The 27,207-nt window shown below is 43.4% G+C and overlaps 1 protein-coding gene across 1 annotated transcript in view; it reads right to left on the reverse strand.

Moving 5' to 3' along the window:
• LOC108883107 (protein eva-1 homolog A) overlaps nt 1-26,239 on the reverse strand; it is a 68,610-nt gene extending 42,371 nt beyond the window's left edge. Inside the window, exons 1-4 of the mRNA XM_018675996.2 lie at nt 25,870-26,239; nt 6,502-6,725; nt 5,051-5,174; nt 3,603-3,755 (exon numbers count right to left, since the gene is read on the reverse strand). Coding sequence (XP_018531512.1) covers nt 3,603-3,755; nt 5,051-5,174; nt 6,502-6,725; nt 25,870-25,978 — 610 coding nt within the window. The 5' untranslated portion in view covers nt 25,979-26,239. The remainder of the gene's footprint in view (nt 1-3,602; nt 3,756-5,050; nt 5,175-6,501; nt 6,726-25,869) is intronic.
• Nucleotides 26,240-27,207: the final 968 nt, after the last annotated feature.

Genomic DNA, 27,207 nt, shown 5'->3' on the forward strand with positions numbered 1-27,207 from the left:
TGGCTACAATTCACCAACTGAAATTGTCAACTACTATACTGTAGTTACTCTTTCAGAAAAGGATTAAAAACACGTAACTGTAGATTTTATATCATCTTTAGTCCAAAATAAGACTGGCATCGTGCGACTTATCTGCTGTGCACATCAAAGTCAAGGAGAAATGCAGATAGAGTTACAGTGAAGCAGCTCGCACTCTAACAACTGGAACAGGCTTTTAAAAGCAGAGTGTTAAATTTGAACTGCAGCTGTGCACGCTCGGCTTTTAAAAGCTACTGTGATCATCCAACCAGGCCCGAGCATACTCTTGGAAACATCTCACTGTGGGCCTCGTCTGAAGCACATACTCAAAAGTGAAAGCGCAGAGGCCTTCAAGTTTAAAAAAAAAAAAAAAGGCAGTCTGAGACCCAGAATGCCAAGCATGGGGGGCTATTTAGATGTCAAGAGGTGTGTGTGATGGTAATGGGGCAGATGAGAGAGGAGGACTGAACAGGCCCCTTTGCTTTGAGGATTCTCCATCGCCGCCGAGACCTGTCCGACTCCACCACTCCCACCCCACCCCAAAACCAAGGAACAGAAGGGATCAAAGAGGTCTTAACTTTTGTGCGCACATGCCTGTGTATGCGCTTGTTTTTGTCCTTTTCCAGTGCCTTTGGATTCAAGAAGTAAGCAGATGGCTGCTTTCCACAGTTCTCCGGGGCAGTAAACAGACAAAATTCACAAGCTAAAATATGATTTGTCAACTAAAAAAAAAAAAACACCTCCAGGAGATGTTTGACTATGTGGCCTTTGGATCAAACAGAAACAGAACAGTTGAGGTGATTCTTTGTAGGGGAAACTGTGACCAAATCCCCGCTGCCGCACACTGCTATACCTCTGCTCCTAATACTACACGTAGTTCACCTGGACAGGTGCAGCCAGCTGTGTGAGTTCAGGCGTTGATCTCACACCTCAGGCAGCGATGAGCTTGCCAGGGTGGTGCGGTTCAACAGATTACTATAACCCACCTCACTGGCACATTCAAACACGCGTTTAAAGAGACATCAAATTAAAACAGGCACAAAACAAACCTGTGCGAAATGTGACTGCCAAGCCCAAGATCACACACACACACACACACACACACACACACAGAACCGCAAATACACAAAACAAGGCAACACACTGCTGTGGACAAGAGGCCAAAAGAGGGGGCATATAGTGTTTAAAAATAATTAACAGTGTGTGTCTGACCTGTCACTCAAGACACCCTCACTTCCTGCTCCTGGTGACATGGGAGCCACATCAAAGACGGAGCTGACAGGGGAAATCCCACTAGGGCACTGCTAGACAGTCTTGAGCAGCCTGAGGAGGTGTTTGTGGGTGGCTGGAGTGTGTGTGTGTGTGTGTGTGTGTTAGAGATAGAAAATCACGCTGCAGAATGGGTGGACAGGAACAGCAAGGCGTTTTGTGTACATCTGAGTGTACGGCTGCTGTGAACGCGCACAAGGTTAACATGTGACTTGACAGTAAACACCACTTCTTCTCGGCCCTAATCTGGCCTTTATACAACTGTAACAGTAGAGTCGGTTTTTCATCAATGCGGAGAGACCTTGGCTACTGTATTTAATCCTGATCCTGAAACCAGATATCAGGCCAGCCCTGTCTCACTCGCTACACATACCTGTCGCACATTCCTGGTCCACCTGCATACAGAGGACTGGCTGAGGTTGCTTCAAAGCAGCCCCCCTCAATGCTCATATAGAACACAATAACACACACACGGACACATACACAGTCACACAATTCTATTCTTATATCTGTCTCTGATTACCTGGTGACTGACGCCTGTGTCATTATTTCGACCCCGTCCCATCACCTCTGTCATAAAGAAGCTAACACGTGCACACACATACACACACACACTTCAGGGCATGTTCGTTGTTCATTGTTTGAATTGTGAATCATGGCAAAAGACATTTAGCCTCCCCTCGTAGCTCCATACAGGCTCTTTCTAGCACACACTCACCAGTTTAACTTACACCTGCTCTGGCTACTTATTTATAAACCTAAGTGTCTGTTTCCTTCTATACATTAACGAGACAAAGGCGGCGCAGACTAAAGTGAAGTATATCAGCTGCCCGGAAAAGACGCAAGGACCACCGCAGCAGTAGCTATGGTTATACTAAGACCTGTCATGTATCCAAGCTTAGAGTCATTAACATTCTCCTAAACAAGAGCTAGAGTACATCTGGATATCCCATGCACTCACACACAAAAGTACACACACACACACACACACACACACACACACACACATGTACTTGGAGGGAACTCAATACTGTCCCTTTTCTACAGGCCAAACTCTGGGCTTTGGATGACAGAGACATCTGAGCTACATTCCACCCCAATTCCCCTGACAATGAGTGTGTGTGTGTGCGTGTTTGTGTGTGTCGACCTGAGCTCGAGCGGTGGCTTTATATATCTCAGCATTTCAGAGCAAGATAAAGAAATGCTAAATGGCAACATTTTTCTTAAAGTTATTAATCAGTAGAAAGGGGTAAACTGAATGGCAGATGTCGAGCGTGGGTGTGGCAGAGCAGTGTTTGTTCTAGAGCGTCTGAAGCGAAGACGTTGTAGAGGAAATTATAAAAATCCACCAAACCGCAACAGCATCTCAAGGCAATATCACCCCAAAGAAAAATTCATGAAGGAGAGATTCAGCAGGAGTTATGAGCCCTGGCAGTGTTTGTAGTTCTCTTTGTGGTTCAGTGGCGTTCGAGCCCTGACAAGTACAACTCATCAATAAAATGTTTCATTTTCCCCACCTGCCGGATGACGCCTGATGTGTTTTAACTCAACTCAAAAAAATCTTGGCAAAAAGAACAAATCAAAGCCCAGAGTGACCTTAAGTTCCACTCTCCCAGTTCATTAATATGTATAACAACATTAGCAGGACAAGAAGACTCCTTTTAACATCATGCAAACCCAAGCAGACCTGATTTACATTCCCAGCTTGTGTCTTCATGCAAGAAACCTCATTGCTCTCCTGTACTCAGACTGACCCCAAAACTGATGCTAGGACTAAAGCAAATGATAAAAATGTCAAACAGAATTGATGCTAATATCTTTATCAGCTTTGCCCACCTTCTCCAGAGAATAATCAGTGAATAAGATCGCAATAAAACAGCACCTTGGCATCTAGCAAGACAGTATCACTGGAGCACTCTCAACCAGGATTGGGTTACACTAGCTTTTAGTAAATCAATTTCTAAGTTTGTGTGTCCTTTCCTAATTCTTAGTAACCAGTTTGCTTGAGCTCTACTAGCTATATTAATGCTAGCAAATTAAATAACTGGTAAAAAAGAAAATGCCTTAGCTAGTAAAGACTTTAGTAAGGGTTAAACAAAAGCTGTAACATAACTACCAAACATAACAGTTCTACAGGGATAAGTCACTTAAATGTCAATACTTTGCGGATGTATTCATGCAGCAAATTAAATCTGATCAAGCTAACATAACCATTGCTGTTCAGTAATTCAGTCTGACATTATCAAAAAAATGCAGCATCCTTAGCAACCCATCTGTCTTGTTACCTGCAATGTGAGAATAAGAATGTGCCTCACCTACTGATGGGGCCCTCCTGTGATGAAGGGGACACTCCAGGGTGCCCTGTTGAGTTCGGCCAAACATGGCGGAATAAACGGCGATCTGCATACCCCGTTTGCAGCTCAGCCTCATCCTCTCCTCCTCACAAACCACCTTACTCTTATACTCGTCTGGAGATTCAGAAAGAGAAGATACAAAATGTTACAAATAGCAAAAAAAGGAGCAAAATAATGAAAGCAATTAAAAATTTATGAATAGTAAAATACAAATTTTAGCTTTCTATATGATTTGATTCCTAAAATGTTCACCAAAAAAACTTTTACATTAATGTCTTGCCCACAAAACATCAAGTAAACTGTTCTCTTTACATCAAAAATTTTCAGATGGCAAAGAGAATTTTAAAATATTTCTAAATTTCTTTCCATAATTTTTACTTTGTCAAGCCTCTGTAGAGCAGCTATTATAAGCACAGAGAACAGAGGCCTTACTTAATTCAGTGTAAACAGCCACATACAGAGGTAAAGTTGCTCAGTGGACATGTAGAGCCATGCAAAGGCATTCCTCTCACACATCCAGCCACAGTGACCTGTGACAGCCAGAGCAGCTCCACTGGCCGGCAAATAAAAACACAACAGCAGGCGTTTCTTCACCCATGTGGGGAGTGGAACAGGAATGCAGAGAGAGGAGAGGAAAGGGGTCGGACTGGTTTGTTATATCTTTTGGTGACGGATTCGCTCTTGTTCTCTCTTACCCCCTCCCTTCCTACTTCACTTCCTCTGTCCTCCGTCCACCTCCCCATTCAGAGGCAGTGACACCTGCCCGTTGCACCTCACTAACACCTCATGCGGCCTTTCTCTCTTCTCCCTGAGAAGTCATTGGTTAAGTGACAGTGAACAAAGAACTGTTGATTGGCCCCGGGGTCCGGTGGAGAAAGAAAAAGTGGGGAGGGCAGGGAGGGGATCAGTGGATTAATGCCCACTTCTGGTCACTCTAGTGTGAACTGCTGCACAGCCCAGTACAGCACTGAGCCATGAATGGAGACTAGAATCTGGGTGGGATTACCGCACTGTTGTGGCTCCCCTCTGGAGTGATACTCTTAGCTTCCTGGCTCATGGGGAGAGGGAAGGAGAGGGATAAAGGAGGAGGCAGGCAATAAGTTTTTTTTTTTCTTCTTAAAATGAAGCAGTGGACAGAAGCAGGAAGACTCACATAGACACTGTGACATTTAGAATTCTAATAAAATTGGATGAAAAGTAAGCTGCATGGTCTTAATATAACTTAGTATAATGCACTCATATGAGTTAATGTTGTAATTTGGTTATCCCTAGTGCAAATGAAGTGACCCCACCCCTGGACTATTCCTGACTGAATGTGGAGGTGTGTGAGAAAAGAGAAAGAATGGTCCAAGCACAGGGAGGGACAAATGTGGTGTCGCTGTCAGGATATGAGGTGATGAGGGACTTACTAGGTCTGCATTTGTACCAGACAATGAGGTATTTACTGCTGCCAGGACACTGGTCTGTCCCAAACACGCGGCTGTTGACAAGGACTTGACAGCTCCTTCTGTCTTGGCACTCGTCCAGCATTTTCTAAAAGAGGGACAGAGTGACAGAGAGCGGGAGAAGACCAAAGAGAGGTTTAGAGGAGGAACAATAAGCCAACGATGGTGAGACCAGCAGCAGGCAAACCTAAAACCACTTCAAACAGGCTGCTTACAGCCATGGGAAAATGGAAGGAGAGGAGCAGGTAAGAGAAGAAAAAAAAAACAGAACAGGAGAAAGAAAACTCTGGAAAGCTCCATTCCACTCATTTCCTGGCATCCCACTGCTTCTCTAGTTTCATCATCTTTTAGCCTGCTGTAACCCAGGTGAGCACATTCCAACACACTGCACTCTCCTGTACTGAAATCCCACTCGCTGGAGGAATGACTGAATGGATTCTGTTCAGAGTCGTCCCCCAAATTTAACATTAAAGGAGAAGCATTAGTTACAGCAGAAGATGGAATGCAGCACTGGGAGTTGTGGTTGGTGTAGTGTTATGGGGAAATAAGGGACATGACCTGCGTACTTCCCCTATAACACACACACACACACACACACACACACACACACACACACACACACACACATCCTTATTTATTACAGGACATATATATGTTTAGAATAACTGGGATTAATGCTGAAGACAGATATCACCATGTGCCTATGAATTTATGATGATAATTTAACCATTTATTTTTATTAGATTCTTAGCAGAAAATAATTTGCAGAAAATTAGCATATTAATATTAACGCACAGTGAAAACAATCATTAGTTGCAGCATTTGTTGTGATACCCATAAACTAAGCATCTTTATATGGAGAATTTACAGGGGTCATGAACAGGTGGTACAATGAGATTCTTCAGGGTTGTACGAATGTGGGTGGCGCAGCCGTCAGTAATTCTCTCACTTCAGCACAATGCACTCTCTGTGTCTGTGCGTTCATGGCTGTCTTGTCTATTATGGAAACGGAGGGTGTTCAATGCTAGAAGGCAGGGGGACTAAGAATAAACAAAACAACTGAATGAATGCCGAACAGGATGTGTTTGTGTGTGTTTGTGTTGTTTGCTGCAAAGCGGGGGCTCCTAGTTCAGCTGCATCCCAATTTAGGAGAGGATGCAAAGGCAAAGACCCCATGAAATCGCTTTGTGTCATGGGAACATACAAGCCTGCCTCCTCTTTAGAGAGTGTAATTTGCCGGAAAACCTCCTCACAAAGCGTTACGTAATCAGTGGTCCTCCAAAATTGAACCCTTGGCCAATTTGACAATTTTACAGGACACTGTCTCTCAGGAGGAATTGCATGTGTTTGAAGAGTGGACCAAACCAGGGAGGAACAAGATGAGAGTCAAGTCTTGTGCCAGTTCTGTTAATTACCTGTAGTGCCGTGGACACAGAACAATATCGATCATCCTCCCGCGTGTTGTAAGAACTTAGGAGGGCCTGGTAGGTCTGAGGGCACTGTTGGGGGTCAGAGGCTCCTCTCCTTCCGTAGAAAGCTGATTGGACAGTGATGGTGGTGCGGGGTGGGCAGCGAACTGACAGGAAGTCTCCGTCACAAGCCTGCTCGGTGTAGTTCCTCAACACTTTGGACAGGTAGCCTGTAAGACAACAAGATGCAAAAGAAGTGGACACTTACTGAATGCATTTAACATTGAAGGCTGCGTGATACTGAGTTGCAGTCTTTTGGCATAATCTGAACAGTTTCTGTGTGCAGCACAAACTTCACTTGGCAACCCAAAAAACTCACTCTACTTACTGTATAATTTCATTTTACTGCACTGGTACCAATATGCTACCACCGTTTTGCCTCGCCTGAGCTAAATCACCACTTTAACCATCATTTCATGCTACTATCACATGCACGGAGAGTTGGTGGCATGCTACATCCTCCTCCGTGATATTTTTGTTCCATAATGTTGTGTGTTCCCGTGGACATTTCGTTGTGCTGCATGTCCGCAGGCCCTGACAAATAACATCTGAAAGACGCCTTCTGGCCTAGAGTACCACAACAACAAAGAGCGAGAGTAAAGTTTTATCTTATTTAGCTGTTAGCTGTTAGCTTCAACCCTGCTGTCATGGCGCGTTTGCGCTGTTTCCGCTATGTTTCTATTAAAATGTTTGTAATAATACGGCCTGGAAACATAGTTTACATGTTACCCGATTCTGCAGACTCCCCACTTACCGACCCAACCTCGTGGGAGAACGCAACTGACACACGACCGGAGCTAGAAGGCCCGTAAGCGCGTGTTTGCCTTTACATGTGCGTAATTGGTGGATTAATTTGTCCATCAACTTTTGTGTGAAACCAGCCAATGGCAACTCAGAAAATAAATAAGGCCACACCCATCACCTCAGAAATACCGCAGTTGAAAACAGAGAACTTAGAAATACAGCCACACACACACACACACACACACACCCCCCACACACATACCATACCTGCTAAACGTTTCTCACAGATTTACAACAAAAGCATTTTGAAGCATTTCTAGCTCTGCAAAATGTTATAAAGCCATGAGAAGGCTTCTTGGCATTTTAGGCCATTTTGCAGGCTATGTGCCACCTTTTGGGTTCAATTTCTGTTATTATGCTTGCTTGGAACTTTGTTTACTTGCACCACTCAACCGGCTGGTATCAAGGCTGTGAATAGAGACATTATATAAACCATTTAATGGAACAAGCACTAAGCGAACTTTCATTTAACCCTGGAGGCTGCTTGAAATCAAATAAAAGCTCTCATTCTTTTAAAACACTGACGTCTCTCAGCAAACTCCTGCTCTCCCATTAGGAGTCTTTGAGAGCTGCCAGTCGGCTTGTCAGTCACTCAGGAGAGCTGAACCCATCACAAAGCCACCATTAACATTCCACTCCTGTGAGAAGGAAAACGCAGATAAAGGAGAGAGCTGATCCCCCGGCCGCTGTCATATAATGTCTTTTCTGGACTTATCTGGCCCATTTATGAGCTGGCTGCTGCAGAGGAGAAACAAACGCTCGAGGTGTAGCTTCTCCCATTTCTAAACTTTGGTGAAATTGCTAAATTCAATACCTAAATTAATTAAGCTTATCTCTTTGTTTCCAGATGTATAAGGTTCCTCATCTAATATTAAACTAATACTGAGAAAGTTTTTGTTAAATCACAAAGTATATGATAGAGATCTACTTTTCAGCAACAAAAGACGACGTGCAAATCAAGCTCCAGCCTCCTGGGCTGAGTGCTCTGCAAACACATTTACAAAGAGTCAACACACACACACTCACAAAGTGGACACACAGTGATTCAATTACCTATATTTGGTTAGCGTTTGTTAGGAAAGCGGAAATAACACAGAAACAGAGTCCTCTAGCTCACACATTAGCACACATGCACTTACACACGGACACACGCAAAACACACACATTGTCCCCTTATCACCATGGCCACAGTTAAAAGGAGGAAGGGAAACAAGAGACACTGCCAGTTTTGCGAAAGGTCGGCCTCTCTCTAAACAGAGATGGTTATTAAACCCTGCATTGCTCACAGTAACAGGTTTCCACCTGTGGCTGTGGTTGTGAAAATGGAGAACAGGTGCACATGCAATCCTATTTGAAGTTTACTCAGGGTTTATTTGCATGACACAAACCAAATGATCAGGAATCTGAACTAGAAACCAACCACAGCAGCTGTCTTTATATTACAGCTTGGATTTATACACATTTTTTTAGTATTATCACAACCTAAAAAACCTACAAGACAAACTGTGGGACTTAAAATTTACTTAAAATTTCTTTGTACAACTTAATGTGTGTGTGACCCAGTTTAACATGAAATAAAAACATTTTGATTTTCAGACTGTCTGACTCGGTATCCCATGTGTGTTTTAGAAATCGCACTTATAGTGTTGCTATTGCTGTTGTGTGGGCTTAACCAGTTTCTCCTCCTTCCACAGTTATCTCCCGCTCTCACACACAGGTCTGCTTTGCCTGCCACATTCCACACAGGGTGAGAGGGAACTTGGCATCCCACACAGACCACACACACACACACACCCACCCACACACACACACACACACACACGCATACAAAACGTCAACACAAACAACATGGTACAGACGAGCCTTGCTGCTCAGCTCTTGGAGCAATAGGGTGTGTGGTGCTGCTGGTGTATGGTGTAACAGTATCACATTATTAAGGTTGGTTCCCTGGCAAAGCGCCAGTGCCATGAGAGACCACGAGTTCGCACAGCCCTCCAGTTTACTGAGGCCTCGGGTACGGCGGTGTTACCATGGAAACAGGCTGAGGTTATGAACAGTTGGGGGGGGGGCTGAAGATAGATGATTGAGTTCGCACGGGCCACTTGGAGGAGGAGTTTCTCCAGCGAGGGATCCTTGAGCAACAGTTTGAGCGCCAGAAACACACAGATACGCCTTCCTCCACCCTACAAAGTGAGACTGTGGGTAAAAGGCAAACAGATTATCTCACACAAACCCTCAGGTGCTTTCAAAAGAATCCATTTCTCTTTTTCGCCATCCCACCCTTCTCCCACTCACTCTCTCTCTGTCTCCCTCCCACCCTCCCTCTCTCTTCTTCAGGATCGTCACTATTGTTCACTTCACGCTACCTGTTGACTGAAGTCTCTTTTCAAGGCCAGCAAATCAGGCTGGGTTAAGGCACCTGTGTAAACCGCCCCAGCCAATGACAGGTGTCCCTCAGAGGCAGAAGGCCGAACAATGCTGGAGGAACACCCAGGCGTCTCTCCTCCTCCCTTCTCGTCCCTGTTTTCTTTTCATGTGGGGCCAGACTCCTTCCTTAACTAGCTCTCTGCCCTTTCCCTTGACAAAAGCACTGCGCTATTATGTCTGCTGGTTTGTTTATTCGGTCATTAAAAGACAGGAGGTTGCGGTCGTGATGCTGCTCGTGTACAAACAGGTCGCTCTTGTCGTGAACTGGGTTGAAAGGCCCGCAAGGTCCATTTAATCTCTGCACAAGCAGCATAGGGATTTGTTATAAACACAGACGCGGGCAGCCGCACCTGCCTTTTGTAACTACGGCCCGTCACAGATGCGACCTAACCTGTCAGTGGGTGAGAATGTCCACATTTCAGCAGCAATCGTGATCTTTTAGCTGACCGTAGAGCTAGAATTCAGAGGCCCTTGTGATCGTTAGCTCCTCATTTGTGGTCATGTGATGACCCCAAAGTTGGACCCAGCGTCAGAGAGGGTCAGGTGATTAGTGATGGGCCTCTGTGTTGTGTCAACATGACACAGAGAGAAGCCTACTGGAGAAGGATTTCCTCCCTGAGAATTAGTCACAACCTGGTGCAGCGCGCATACCAGTGCAAACTCACAGCAATGTGTGGGTAAATGTGCTTAAAAATACTCATTCATTGCTAAACACACAGGAAAAACCTATAAAAGGAGGCTCTTTTCCAGGTGGAGCCTCCACTGCAATCTTACCTGTCTCCTTTCAGCTCAGGAAGCTCTAACTAATTCTCCTCACGGTCTACTAAGCTGAGGTGTTCAGTGTCTGCTGAGAATGAGCAAGACAGGTATTTCTGACACAAACTGAGGGCAGGTGGGAGAAGTAGAGGGGAGAGGGGGCGGTTTCACTCCAGAGTCAGCTCAGGTGGAGACTCTGTCTGTTATCCATGCTCAGGGCTTTCCCCTGTTTTTGAAAGATGCCTCCTTCTCCTATTGGCCAGGGCTGGAGAATGAACAATGCACAGCAGCATTAAATATTACTGACGTGTTATAATAGTGCAGGCTTAATGCTGCCCATTATTCAGCTTCTTACTCACTTTACCCACTTTTATGTTGCTTGTGAAGTAATGTTTGTAAAGCCTCTGGCATTGGGCAAGAATGTATGACATTGCAGAATATTAGAAGATTACAGCTTAGCTTAATGCCACAAAAGTGCCTGTTTACACTGTAGTTTAGAGATAATCAACAGGCTGTATAAACTACAATCTCTTTAAAAAGATCAAACGTATATAATTGTGATAAATCTGTAAAAACACCTCAGAATGCATCCTGTAGAAGTAGCCAAGAAGTTCTTGAAAGCTACAAAATCAAAGGCTGTATTGCGTTTCATCTTGGTACATTAGGTATTTAGGCATTTACAGCTTCATGACTTTATTGGTGTTATTTTAAGCAAATTATAGCCATCAAACCATCAAATGTTCAAAGATGCAGAGCTGCAGGCCTGCCACTGGAGAAGGAATTCCCCTTTAAGTGGTGATTACTGGGGAGAGTGGAGGTTTCCCTCAAAGGACGCGGGCCGCACTCTGGCAGCACTCTAGAGAAGGCTGACGGAGACGGCGAGGAGGGGAGGAAGAGGACGATGAAAAGCAGAGACGAAGATGAGTGATGGAGAGGGAAAGTGGTAGATAAAGACGCTGGATCTAAACAGACACTTGTTAAATAATCAAGTGTTGGCTAAAATTCTGAGATGTTCAGAGGGTGATGGTTTTAAAAGGTAGGATACTGGTCATGAGAAAAAGAGTTTTATGAAGAGAAGAGGAGAGGTCTTTTTAAAAGCGAAGCCACTGCTTACAGGATGTGGCAGCAGAGGTCCAAAGGCCAGAATGTGGTGGCTTTAGGCCCTGTTGTAATTACTTTTCTCCACAAACCACAGAGGCGGCACCAGGGCCCTGGAGCACGGCATGACATACAGATAAAACAGCCACTGGTTCCAAATTATATGTGGTCAAAACTCTGCATTCACCTCTTCAGATCTGACCCGTTAGCTGAATGTATGATACATGAGCTGAATGGGACAGGTTGATGAGGTGTGCTGACATTAAATGAGACCTCAAACATGTGAAGAAAAAAGAGCAAAAGTTCACACAGATACCACAAAGGACACGCTGCCGCACAGTGGACATGATGTCAAAGGAAAGCTACGAGCGACTGCTGCCTGCAAACATGCCAAGTGCAGTCCTCACTGGGAAAAGCATTAAGATTTTGGGCTAAAAAAAAAAAAAAAAAAACGCATTCCTAAAATACACTGCATTCCTCTGCTTACAATACATTAGTCTTGCTGCTATAGTCACATTTTGGATTAGCCTACTTTCCTGCTAATCACACAATAGGGCAGAAAAAGAGCATAGAAATATTTTTGCTGAAGCCTAAGCAGTTAAATTTGACAGAAGTCAGAGAAGGATTACCTTTTAAACTACTCAAGTGCTGTAAATAGGTAGCTCAATGAAAGTTCTTTTACATGCTGCAAAACACATCTAATGTTAAACACATGAATCTAAAGAAACATGCAGGAGCTTGCCATTATGGTACAGAACTTGCAAATATTGGATAAATTGTTGTGATCTGAAGATTTGAGGATGTATCATTCTGTTATTTTATCAACAAAGCTACAGCGTACTGGAAATGCCTTGAAGGCCCTGAAAACCTGTTTTCTCAAGCAGCTTTTTAAGATACACAATGGGGTCCCTATATAAATAAACCATTTTCTTTTGGAACAGTTCTGGTTCTTTCCAGTGGGAGAAATGTGAGAGTAGGGTTAGGGTGTTTTCTCACTGTTTTGATGTAGGCAGGGCTCAGTGGGCCAAAGGTGATGTCACATACCCCCTTAAACCAATCAGGATTAAGCAACATTTAAATCGAATGTGATGACAGTTTGTGGCTTGTTTAGTCAGTCCAACCAAGTTTGAGAGGATTCAGGTTTTACATCAAAAGGAAGAGCATTAAAGGTGCTATATGTGTGTTTTTGCTATCACTACATAGCCAACTTTAGCATTAACAGCTATTTATTTCCTAGTCTGGAAGAAACGTTTTCAGTTCGGTATCAAACTTTATTCCTTTAGTCAGCTGTCTCCAGCAATTGAAAGCAAAGCCAGTTTTAACCCGTTCTGCTTCTATTTATATCACTTCTTTTCTTCTACTGAAGTTAGCATGCTAACTAGATAGCTGTGTACTGTCCCATCTTGTAATAGCACTTCACGATAGTGAGTCACTGTAGTGTCCAGTTTGCCCAGAGGACGTATTCTAACCTCTTGTCTTGTTAACGCAAAGATGGCTGATGCTTTTGGTAAATAAGTAGCTGTTAATGCTAATGGTGGCTATGTAGTGATAGAAAAAGCCTAAATATAGCACCCTTAAACTGTCTACTATATGTCACACAATAGTGAAAACCTACATTAGTTTTTGTTCAAGATAACAACTATCAATATGGTCTTTTAGGTTTTTTTTAGGTCAGTGGTAGCATGGTGACCTACAGCCACTGCCACTCTACAGAGTGGCAAAATGTGTGTGAGAAGCCGGGGCAGGTTTGTATTGACAGCAGTAATGGGCGGCACGTGATGGCTGTTGACCTGAGTGAGGTGCAGACGTTCTTGAACATGTTAACAGACACATACTGTACACACCAGTTACTCAACGGGTGTGGGTGTCAGCTGACAGGGGCTTACTCACATGAGGTTGGTCCTCTGGATTTAACCCGAGCATTGGTTTTACTCTTTGGCTTCACAATGAAACCCACAGAGGAGCAAGACCAAAAAAACACAACTTTAAATCCACCTCTTCTCCTCAGGTGATAAAAGCACCACGTGCTTCACACTTAGGCACTTTACTTAAAAATGATCAAACAACAGCTAATGGAATTGGGAAGAGTATAGCAGAAATGAAAGAGGAGAGGGGAAAACAGTGTGGCACAGAAGATCAGAGACAGACTAAATGAAGTACAGCTTACTGTTGAGAATAGGAGAAAATATGGAGCTCTGCTCAAACTAATATTAAGACTTAGAAGCATTATATTCATTATATTCCCCTCTGTGTTTTCATTCAGATCTGGTTCACAGATGCACTAAAATTGAGCGATGAGTGTGAGCTAACATGTTTATTCTCATTCTTTTTAAATCACCACATGGGCTTGGTGTGTATCAGTATCCTCTGGTGATGGTCTCCTTGATTTGAATGGCAGAGTTGCTAACTTACCCTCCTCCTCCCCTCCTCCCCCAACAGACAGAGACCTGAGCCTGAGCAGCTGAAGTCATTAAAACCGGAGACACAAACACAAACACTCTGCTTGCCCGGTCCTCTCCTCCTCCCCAAGATGGCTTATCTTTCTAACACCTACACACAAACACACACACACACACACACACACATGTTGGCACACATACACTCACCCATGGACCTATGGTGGCACGCCAAGGCACATAAACTTCAACAAGCTCGACATGAACAACAAACTTCTTCCACCGGCACCCCACCCCAGCTCTCCTGAACATAGCTTATTTATTTGTTCACACTATGACGTAAGTGTCTAATAGCAGCAGTCTCCCCAGCTTTTAAAAAGCTGTGTGTGTAACGGCCTGAGGATTTCAAAAGGCTAAAACCTTCAAAACAGTTTTCAATATACCAACAAGAGAGGAAACCATGGGAGGTGACAAAAATTTGACAATGGAATGATTGTAATATCTCTATCATGAATCAATGGGTGACAAATTAAAGGAAAAACTAACATATAGTGCCCATGCTGAATTACCACAATCCTTTAAATCAGCTTCCCGGCTCCTTAATATAAATTCTACAACTATTTTGAACTCTACAAGAGGGATGAACACTATTATTCCAAAAGATATGCCCTCGTTTGGCATTTTGATTACGTTAGCTAGCTTTGTTAGCAATCTGTATACTGGATTTGCACCTGAATTTTATACAAGTAAAAAGTTTTTCCCCTTTCAGACTGATGCAGTGACAAAGGGTGAACGCAGGGTCGGTGTGCGTTATCTGACTTCGCTGCACATACCTGCTCCCAGCTAATGTTGTACACAAAACTAATCCTATGATGATTCTGGAAAACCCCGGACTACATTCAATGCTGACATTTTTTACATTTTTGTTTTGTGCAATAACTGCATGTGGTGACTACAGTATGGTTATGGTTAGGGATAGATTGAGGCTATGGCAGATACATTACAGTTAAGGGTTTGCCTAGGTAAGGTAAGAAAAACAAAAACACTTCAAGGGTCAGGGAAAGTTTATGGTCACAGTTAATAAAATGCTAACTTTAATTGTAGGTCTGTAACAGGACTCACACTTCAGTCTCCTGCCTGAAAGTTGGCCATGCTCTCCAATACTCACATTTTCTGTGTCAGCACTCAGCATTGGCATTTGATGTAAATAAAGAGATGCAGCATCATCCAGGCTGCACAAGACTGTGCTAGTATAAACTCATAGTCAATGTGACTGATGGTAGCATACTCTACCCCCAAGACAATGGGCGTGTATGTCAAACACTGGGTTGTGTTGGATTAAATGGTAGAAATGATGTTCGCTTTAGTTGTTTACACCAAAAATGTGGAGTTTTATCTGCCAGGCAAACAAGACAGGAGAAGGGGATTAAATAAAACGAACTGGAGGGACGTCACATGCTAAGTCAGACACATATCAGGCGGGATGAGGAATTCATGCTCTGGAGGAGAACATGAACACAACGGCTCCTCTTGCCTGTTCACAACCACATGAAACCAAGGAACCAAATCCACACTAAACAGTCTGACTTAAAAAAAAAAAAAAATACAAGGGAAGCTTGGGCTTGCAGTCAAAGGATAACTCAGTCATGTTAGCAACAAGTGTTAGCTAACACCTACAGAGTAGGAGAGGTTGTCCACCTGTCTAAGCTCATCCTGAGGGGGTGACTGGGTAAAACACATCTGCCAGCTTGGAGATGGCCTCACGGTTGGACAGTGGCCGCTAAGTCTCCCCTAGGGAGTCCCCTGAAAACCAAACAGTGGTCCCACCCAAGCCCTCCCATGACCTCTGTCAGCACGTGCCTCTCCTTACGACCCCTGGGGGTCAAAGGGCACCAGGCAAGAGGACGCTTTTACTCTTTTCTATCGGTGGTGGGACGGTGGATGGATCGGTGGGGGTGGAGGCTGAAAGAGCGAGGGGGCAGCGAGGTTCCGGGAACACCCTCCGTGGTGTTTGTGTGCATGTCCAGACGCCCACAGGCACACACACACACACACACACAGAGAAAGTGTGTGACAGAAAGAAAGACACCGGAGACACTGGAGAGAAAGAGCCAGTGAAAGGGAGATCTATCATTTTAATGGTCATTTTTATGGCCTAGGAGAGTTGGGTGGCAGCCAGACTGCCCCATCACTAACCACAGTCCGGCAGACACCAGACAGATGCATCAGTGTGTGAGCTTTTTTGTCACAAAGTGAGCGACAGATGTATCCTTCTTTGGTCACTCTCACCACTGTGGGCTGGATGGAAGTGATTGTTGGGTGTGGCAGTAGTAGCCTGAGGCTTAGAGGACTGAGCTTTTAAAAGAGGTCATCAAGGGAATAATTTCCTTTCACTCCTTTTCTCTGCTGTTGAGCAGGTCAGTCAGACCTGTCAAGGAAACCGACCATTTCTAGTAAATGGTTATAGAGTCAGATTGATTTGGCAGAAAAGGCTCTGCACTGAAAAAGAGTTCCTATCTGAATCTTATTCAGCTGGAGAACTAATGACCCATTAACAACCACATACATGAACATTAAATCTTAGTTAACAATATGATAAATACAGCACATCAGGAGGAGGTTGGAGTAGGTGAAAACAATGTTGGCATTAACATATCTGCAAAATAATATTGAGAAATGAGCTGCAACCATCAGGTGATCATCCGAAAATCAGTCTAATTCTAATTCAGTCTAAGTCTAGTTCTAATTCTGATAATCTATTCATTGTTTAAGTCAAGTTAAAATACTTGACGTCATCTCGAACCAGAAAAGTCATTTGATGTGGCATTTTTCCAGTTTTTTTTTTTGACATTTTACAAAGGATTAATTCATGGATTGGTCCATAACTGACCCAAAATCTGGAAGTGAATCAGTTTAAACTGCTGAATGTATTAGACTTGTCTAATTAAATGCCCCATCCAAGCCTTAAAAGTGCTCCTACTACCAGTCTCCTAACACTCAGAAAATAAACTTGACATTAACTTCCCCGGACACTCAAAATACCTCTAATCACTTTGCAACTCTATTCCTTTAATTACGCCCTGGCTGCTTCCTGTTAGGCATCACTGTGATCCAGTAGCCTCCCACCTGCTCCATGACTTTATGTACTACTTTAGTCTATCAAAAACCTACGCACCACCTCCAACGAACAGGTTTAATGCAATAACAGCAGAGAGCGCACCAATTTATCAAGGTTCAAGCATGTACTGTGGAGAACAGGGAGGTATTTTCTTTAAAAAATAAATAAGTGGGAGTGGGAGTGCACTGAAAGGCTAAGCTTTTTGGGGAATTAACAAGCTTATCTGGGGGGCTGTTCTGTGAAAACAAGCAACAGAACAACTCCTTAGGAGCTGAAGGAGAGAAAAGCCGTCTGCAGCATGTCCAATGGGACTTAGCAAAGAGATCCCCTTCCATTTACAACAAACCCAGACTGATCCACAGGAGTGACTGGACTAAATACCAGAGCTTACCTTGCTCTGGTCATTTGGAGTTTCACGGGGAGTTTGTTTTTGTTGCTACCAAGTAACTGGGGTCTCCTCGAGTAGAGATTTTTGTGTGCTGAATGTACAGTCTCGATTTGGAAGATGAAATCAGCTGCTATGCTGCCTATGGTAAAAAAAAAAAAAAATTATTATGGGCACGTACAGGGGAAAAAACAAAGGGGAAATCTCTCTCCCCACTCTCTCTTGCTCCCTCCCCCCTTACCTGAGCTCGCCAGAGGGGCCAGTAAGCAACAGATTAGCAGTGCTTTGGGGAGCAAGCTGCTGTAGCGTGCTGTAATGCAGACTGTCAGTCCGTCACAGTTGGGGGGCTGCACAATGCCTCCTTGTTCAGACTGGCCCTTCCGTGCCCCACCTCTCTACCTCTCCATCTCTCTCACTCTTTCCCTCTAGGGGTTTAATCAAACCATAAAAACTAATGGTGTTCAAAATGTTCCCTCGCTGTCCTGGACTGAAGAAAACATGAGGTGGAGAGGGAAGAGAGGATTGAGGGATGGAGGAAGAATAAAAAAGGGAGGCGGACGTGTAGACTCCTAAACCGAACATAAATCAGCTCCAAGGAAGAGAGAGACAGAAAAAAAGAGACAGGAGGAGGAGGAGGAGGAGGAGGAGGGGGCATCAAAGCATGGTTGACATTCTCCAAGATGCAAGAGCGGAAAAAGGTGTGCATGCTGGTTTTTGCATGTGCATGTGCGTCTGTGTTGTGGAGGTTTGTCGAGAGTATAATTCAGCATGAGCCTGGTGGACATGAGGAGATAATTGCCCGTGCACCCACCCACCGTTCTCTTTCTCAACACTTGTTTCTGTTTATCTACAGCTCAATTTCATCCTTAAACTGGATGGTGCACGTCTCTGTACCTGCAGCAGCAGGTTCCACTACTTATCTGATTTTTCCATGAACTTTCAGTAGAGTCTGCGTTTAAAAAAAAAAGACAAATGAGAGTGCATTCTTAATCAATTACATAATTGTTGCCTGAACAGATATAACTGAGATGAGAGAATAGCTCGGTGTGAAGCAACGCCGGGGTGTCACTGAGGAATCCTCCTCACGCATTTCACTGTGTTTTCTTTGGGGGTTTTCTCACACCTCCCCCCACGAAAGAGAGGGCAAGTGCAAACACACACCTGCAGTATCTACATACGTATACGTCTCTCTGCAGATAAATGGTTTAGGAATCAGACCCCCTCTTCCCTCCCCAATAACAGTTATTACTATAAAAGTATCCAGCCAGCTCAACATCTGATTGGGCGATTTGGGTGGTTTTAGGGATTGACAGAATCTATACAAAATAATGATTATCGTATTAAAGGCTAGCTGGTTGAGCGGTTTTCTGCTGATTATAAGATTTAATCAAGACATCCAGCCTGTCTCAGTAGGTAGTCAGACCTCCTTCTCAGCCTATGTTGGTAATTTAAAATGCAGTCTGGGTTTAATTTAGGAGTTTCACCCCAGAATCAGACATGAGACAGACACCATTTGAAAAAGTGACACCTACTCTCACTCAAATTATAGTGATTTTTGTTGTTTTACAGTAGCCAGTGTAACACACTGACAGCACCCCACTACAGTCCAGTATATCGCTGAGACACTAACCACTAACCACTGAGGCCCTGCTCAGACTGCCAGGGCCAAATCTCTCTTTTGGCATACCAAGATTGATTTTTAAAAAACTTAAAACAGAAAAACACATGAAGTGAACCATGGTGACTATTTCTGTAAATCAGATCCAAACAAATTTGGACATGGTTTGATATGCGATCCCAACAACAACACTGAATCCAGAGTGATGAGTGAGAGCAGATATGCAGTCGCTGACACCTACATCCTTACTACAGCAATCCATGCAGATAGGTTGGTGTTGTCTGGACACACAAATCTGATCTGATCCCAGTCTGTCCTACAGATCTAATTTGAGAAACAAATCTGTTTTGCCTGCAGTCTGACCAGAGCTCAGTGCTGTATGACACACCTCACACCAAACTTTGTCAGAGCACACAGAAAAAATAATTTCCTGCTATAAACTTTCTACCATCCTTTTATAACGTGCAACAACAGCAGCTCTTTTGTGACATTTTAACTAGTGTCAGATTAAAAAGTAACCCTCCCTTTCCACAGAAAGAATGAAACACAAGTGTTTTTATTGGAAAAGCTTTTCCAATGTGTTAAGCTTAACACAAAGACCTTCACTGATTTCAAAACATTTTCCCCGATGAGTGTGTTTCTGTTCTTTGTGTGGTAAAAGGACTGACAAACCACAGCTTAATTTAATGTAGTATTGCCCCAACAGCAGCCAGATCATTTAATGAGTATTACCTCAGTCAGGATGTGCTGTCTCCCCACACATATTTTGGCAACGAGACAAAAACTGATTTTGATTGGTGCTACGTTAATATGGCTTATATGCCGGGACTTGACTCAGTTGACACAAAGCTCGCACATAATACTAAGCCTGCTTTGAACCCATATTCACATTAATCATGTCAACGCTTTTGTATTCAACGCTTTGTCCCTTTATTTGTGAATTTCCATCATCACATTGTGGTCCTAGCAAAAACACAGATAAGAAATGTAATTTTTTTTTTAAAGCTTGACTTGTATTTTCACCTCAACGATTCACTTTTTAAATGAGTGAAGCTATGACTTTAAAGCTTCCCTGTTTTGTTGCAGCCTGACGTGGGATAATTTGATTTCCTCACGCAGGGGTTAAAATGAGCGGAGGGGGAAGAGTTACTTCCTCTTGTAAACACCCATCTCTCATCGCCAACACCACTTTGTTGTTCCCCAACATGATGTTAAGCTCTGCTTTATATGTGTGTTTGTTTATGCGCCGTACTTATTGTATCCAGGGGGAGGGGACTCACACAGCAGGTCACGTCTTTCATCGCTACCGTGTTGTGCCAGGCCAGACTTCCACCTTAAATTACAACACACACACACAATGCACTGTGCCATAAATGCATACGGGGGGCACCTGCATCCTGAAGTTATCTGCATTACATCTCTGAGCTGTCTGCACCCAAAGGCTCTTTAGCTTCACATTTCTTTTTCTTTCTCTCCCAGAAGCCTTGCTAGTCCCAAACTTTTAAGACGGGATTTACACTGCTATATATGACCAGCATCACTCAGCTATTAATGCTGCATGTCACACAAGACACACAGCTAAATGGCTGGATATGCTTCAAATATCAGCAGTAAATTCTTAGCATGCTATGTGTACTCTTTTCTGTAATGTGAAGCACAAACCTCTGTAACACCTCCTGTATGTTGGTTTCTGACAACTGCTTCTATTTCAGATCCAGCTCTAAGTTGGTAAAACAGCCAAATGAATTCATTTCACACAAGCAAATTTCTTGTTAAATCTGCTACTTACTATATCTTGCCTATTGGTATGGAGTGATGCACACAGGATTCAGGTTGTGTAGTTGTAGACCTTAAAAATTGAATTATCTACAAGTTATCTACAAGTTTTGTTGCTGATGTTTTAGGACACCAAAGCCGAAAGGGATTTACAAGGATTTGGATTTGATAAGCAGATTCGGAAACACAATCAGATTTGATAAAATACAATGAAACCCCAGCCATATCCTGCTGCAACCGGTCCTCTGTCAGCATTCAGGTGGATTTAAAAGGTGAAATCAAGACGGGATTTTAGTTAAAGCCTAAACTGTAATGTTGTAAGCTCCCTCCTTGACACCAGACAGCTCTTTATGTTTTGATACCATCGCGCAATGAATCAAAATCCTTGACTGTTCATTCCTTTGGGGACCTCGTTCACAGAAACTATTCTTTGAGGAGAGGTACCCCCACCCCACCCCCCATTCAGCCTGAGAGAAAAGCAGCCTTATGCCAGGCCCTCGCCGTCCGCCTAGCCGCCTGCCCCCGCCGCCGTAGACAAAACAAGCGGGAGGCAGGATTTGTTTAGACAGAGCTCACCTGGTGCTCACGCAGACACAGAAACAGTGATCAGGCAAGCCCTAGGGAGGAGTAGAGGCAGCAAGGAGGCGGGGAGGAGAAGCAGCAGCAGTGGTGGTGGTGGTGAAGAAAGAGGCAGGGGGGCTGACGAGTGTGTGAGTGGGGGGAAGGGAAGGGACCGAGTGGGGAGAGCGTGGGGTTCAGCATGCTACCCTCATCCAGGGCCACTCAAGACTCAGAGCGGATTAAGATTTGAGGGGCCTGGAGTAGCGCTCAGTGCTAGGTGGAGGGGTGTGTGTGTGTGTGTGTGTGTCTGTGTGTGTGAGCTTGGGGGTAGGCAGTTTGGGGTAGCCTAATCCAGGACTTGCAAACAGGGTAATAGCAGAGGTGGATTTGTGTGTCTGCGTATGTGTTGGCTGCAGTGTCATGCAGCTCAGAGCGCTTGCCTGTCGAGAAGCAATCAGCTGATCCCCTCAGAGGGATCGAGCTCCCCAGTCATTTTATTTCATTCATACCTTGTTTGTGCAGCTTCAGTTCCTGATTATTTTCATTGATGATTACTTTTTCCCATTAACTGATAGGTTGTTCAGTTAAGAATATCACAATTTTCCAGAGCCTAAAACTACGATTTCATATTTTTGTTTTGTTCAAAACTCAAAGATATTCAATTTGCTATTATTTCATAAATCACTTAATTGACTTATTGTTTATCAGAATTGGAGATGAATTGATTAGTTGATTGGTGGGTTAGTCAAGCGAGAAAAAACTTCATGAGCAACTATTTTAATAATTGATTAACATTCTCTAATCCCAGCTCTATGTGTATGGCCTATTGATTGGTGAACAAACAACAGACCAACAATTAATCTAATCTAATTGGTAGAGAAAATAATCAGCAGATTAATTAACAGTGAAGATAATTGTCAGTTGCAGCCCTAATTGAAATAGTTTCTGATTCATTTTCTGTAGATAGATTAGTTGGTTCTATAGTGATTGCCTGATCGATACTTTTTACAAACTCCAAACCTAAACCTTGGATTTGCCTTTATTAGTATCATTAGCTGAGCAAAGGACACTTCACTCATCCTCTGTAAGCATCATAGATAAATTGAAGTTGTTTCAAATGTCCAGATCTTTATCTCAAAACATTCACTGAAGCAGCTCTAAATGCTAAATTGAATCAATTTAAGTAAATTGTACGAGCCAAAAATGTGATCACGACTATCGCAGGGCTGATTGTAGAGCTGCTCTGTGAAGTTCTCCAAACATCTTCATCCACCTTTGAACTGAGTTAAAAAATTCATGACCTAAAGAAATGCTGTTGACTTTCTTTCTACCTTTCCCCGGCTGTGGTCAACATGTGTGATGAGGTTCGACAGCGGAGAACAAAGGGCAAGATGGATGATAACTCCCCCTAACCACGCACTCACAGTTACTATGGGTTGACCTCAGTTGACCCCTTAGCCCCTCAACAGCCTCACGTCCCATTCACTGGGGTTAAATGGGGTTTTTTGGCCTACAGGGTTTTATGACAGAGAAAGAAGGGAGACGTTGATTCACTGTAGCTCTTTGGCAGCGTCATAGAGTTTGCCTGGTAACAACTGATTAACAGCAGAGCAGCTCTAAAATCTTAAAACAAACATACCATACATTAGTGTTTTTGTTTGAGATGCTCACATATGAACTGAGTAACTCTCGGTCAGCTACAGAAAATTCTTGATTCCTGTTGTTTTGACCTTTTTCCAAACAGTCCAGCATTCATCACTTCCCTTTTCCTTCACAAGTATGTGTCACAAAAATAATCTATTCCATATGCTAGCTGATAACAGTATCCAACCCCACAGACAAGCAGATATAACAGCCAGTACTGGTGGAAAAGCCCATTACAATCTCTTAAATACCAAGGTGATGCCTTTAACTTGCGCTTATTGTTCAACCAAGAGCCAAAAACCCACAGGATCGATCCAGATTTGAACAAAAAAATAAAGAAGTGTGACATACATTTCTATTTAATGGATGACTGGGCTGGCTAGGTTTGGTTTGGATGGTAGTTGTCTAATAAACAGTTAAAGTTTTAAGCTAAGTGCTAATCACATTAGTAAACCTGCAGCATTAAGGAGAGGAGACAACATGGTATACTGCGTTGTATGAATTTTCACTTTAGAAAAGTGATACAAATCAACAACAAAGTATTGATAACTTGTCAGATAAAGAGCATTAATTAGCACACTTGCTACCTCTGTTAGCCTCAGGGCTCTTAAGTGTTGCGCGGCTCACTCCACACCTCTAATTAGCTGTTGAGGCAGCTGTATAATAGAGGATGATAACAGGGAGAGAGACAGAATTAAATTACCCTCCAACGTAGCTTGTTTCCATTTCAGGAGGGAGCCGAAAGCCGCTGACGATACATGCAACTGCCATTACTCCCAGTTGTCGACAAATGATGCAAATGGAAGACAGACAGAGAGGCACAGGTGAGCTACAAATAGCGTGTGATGGAGTTAGATCAGCTTTTTACTCTTATGTTCGCTCCTTTGGATGTCAGCTGTTCTCCACCAGGTTGATTCGCTTCAATGGCCGAGGTTCTCTGATGACACCAGCTTGTCTACCATCACTAATTCAGCCATCTGACTGATGGAGGTCTGACTGACAGATGTTAGATCCAAACCTAGCACTTCTGTCACCCTGCAGCCTGGCAGCACCTGTCAATCAAAGAGCTCCTCTCAGTCTCCAGGGAGACTCCAGCTGGTCAAGAATGTGAAGACTGAAGGATTTCTTTGTCCCAGAGGTATTCTGAGGCGGTGCTCCCTTTCTTTTTTTCCTCATTTCATTCACAGGGATGCTTGGTCAGCATTTTTGCAAAAGTATGCCGTGCACTGACACCGGTAAACAAATAAAATTGCATCTGGGGGACTCAACATCGGTGTCCCTACTGGGCTGATATTAGGTCTACGTATAGCAAAGGAAGACCCCAACATGAAAGCAGTGTTTCCTCTCCATCCCCCTAAGGAACCAAGGGAGGTCCAGCTTAAAAAATGCCAAAGCAAAGCTGAGATTTCAACAAATTAACTTGTGCCAATGACACAGTATTTGCATAATCATGTCTAATCTGGGGTATTTGGTAAACCTCCTCCAAGCAGCGGAAATCTGGACTCAGATGGTCTTAAGAGTTTTTCCCTTCTTGCTTAATTAACCACCATTTGATCTACTCAGTTGTATTATTTGTGGCATAACCAACAACAGCTCACACATGCACAGCAATTACAGAAATGAGACCTTGTTAACAGCCTTCACTACACCATAATCTTCAGCAGCTCATTAGGCAGCAACATGGACACATGCGCACACAAGTCATACACAGAGGAGAGGGCATGTTACATATACATCTGCTCTTTGGCACCTATCCCCCCACAGTGTTAGTCTGCTCGTTGCCAACCATTAGACCCATTAGAGGCCAATTAACACCGACACAAAGCTCCCTTCCTGTTTTATGGCACTGTAAACAAAAACCTGCAGGCTCGCCTTTGGGCTCAGCACGGCTCAATAGCCCATAATGCAACACAGAATAACTCATTAGTTTAGTAATATGCTGCCTTTTCTTAGAGAGACATAAAAGCCTGCAGATTCCGTCACACCAGCTTGCACATAAACCTCAAGTAATTGGCAGGTTCCCCCCTCAGCCTTGCACTGACTTTACGTTTCCAACTGATATCCACAGAAAATCATAAAAGTCGTTGTTTTGCTTTCTACTCTTTTACTGCTGTAAATCTGTAGCAAAGGACAGGACCTGGGTCTAGACAATAGTTCCCATCGAGTAACACATTAACCACATTATCTCAATTGCATCAATGGGATATGTGTTGCGGAATTATGCTCTACTGATAAACCAACCTTTAATAATCCCTTACAGCAAAGCAAGAGTTTAAATTAAAACAGACTGTTGTTTGAAGTGCCCTATGTGGGTCATTCTCCGCAAACTGTGTCAGAAATGGCCACGAGATAAGGGCAATACGGGCCTTTTCCGCGTGTTTAAAAGTTGCGTTCTAGTCGGTTTATGAAGCAAACATTTGAGTGTGCATGCTGCAGCACGCCAGAGGCACGGGGGTCGTCCCTCAGAGGAGAGGCTGATGCGACGCAGCGTTGAAATCACCGCTCATATTTGTTTATGAAGCATGCGTACTGACTTATCCTGCTTGGATTTCATCTCCCAGGTTGCAAATAGTCCAGTTCTCGAGAGTTAAATAGAGTTCAGCTTAACCTACACAGGACAATAAAAACCTAGTGCTGACCATGCTGTTGATCGCACACTTTTAAAGCCCAAAGAACATGTTTACACTGGTTTTCTCAGCAAAAAGCTGAACACACCACAATTATTCCCAACCTGAAAAGTCTGAGGAGCCCTTGGTGATGTCGCACAGGAGGGTCAGACACGTTATTCCCAACAGGAGCGCATTACTGACGGCTGAGAGAGTCCCATCTGAGAGGAACATCCTTGACGCCTCAAAGTTTTTGAGTTTCTCCGAAGCATTAGAAAATCCAGCAGCAGAGGCAGCAGCAGCATTGAGTTTCAGGTTCTGCGTCGCATGCAGGAGATGTGAGGTCCCATCATGTCTCTGTGGTCTCCCCTCATCCTCCCACCACACTGCTGTGAGACTGGGATCGAGGTTTCCCTCTGGGCTGGAGCCGTGCACACAGCGCTCTCTCTCTCTCTCTCTCTCTCTCTCTCTCTCTCTCTCTCTCTCTCTCTCTCTCTCTCTCTCAGTGCATTTCTAACTGCGTGTTGTGTTGTGCTGTGCTGTGGAGGCAGAGCCCACCTGGAGGACCGACGCTCCCCCTGCACGGTCTCAAAAACCCAGAGTTCCCCTGCCAGAGACGTTCAGGGCCGAAATATCTTAATAAACTGACTTTACGATGGACTTGGAAGACTTTCTCTGCAGTCTCTGAGCTGTAGGAAATTATTTAGCAGACCCTTGTCATTCATCTTTTTAATCTCACAGGTAAAACAAGTGTCACTAATTACATTTACTCGAGTACTTGAGTATTTTGGAGTATTTATAATTGAGTATTTTCACTTTAATCTACTTTACACTTCCATCACACTGTAGACCTACTTTTCAGAGGCACTTTTCCTTCATTCATCTGACAGATATTACTAGTTCATCTGTCGATCACACGATTACACAAACAAACAATAAGATCTCTCAATAAAATATGGTGCTTTGTTGTAGATTAAACTGTCCAAGAGTATATACAGTAGATAAACAACCACTTTAAAACATTAACATTCTGTCAACACCTTAATACATAATTATATTCCAATAATATAACACTGAAAGGGGTCTGCCTGTCGCCTAATGATTGCTGCCAATACTTGTAATTATAAGTAAAATGATGGATGCAGGCCTTTCACATGTAATGGACTAAAGAGTATTTATATTGTGGATGGAAGACTGGAATCAACCATAAGTGCAGAAAATACATGTAAAAAATATATAAATAAAATATAAATGTGACTGTGTATTGTTGTTTACATATAGGCTATACTATGAATGCACAACTTATAGTCTGAATAAGACAGGTTTTTTTTTTTTTTTTTTAAATTAACGTGTTTGTATTTTCGATGCTAGTTTCTCAGTTCAGACCAAAGTTATGACAAATGGGATTATGTATAAGCGATGGAACAGTTGCGCCATCTTGTGGACAAGCCGCTAAACTACAG

Source organism: Lates calcarifer, linkage group LG7_1, assembly GCF_001640805.2.
Source record: "Lates calcarifer isolate ASB-BC8 linkage group LG7_1, TLL_Latcal_v3, whole genome shotgun sequence".
In the NCBI taxonomy this organism is placed as follows: domain Eukaryota; kingdom Metazoa; phylum Chordata; class Actinopteri; family Centropomidae; genus Lates; species Lates calcarifer.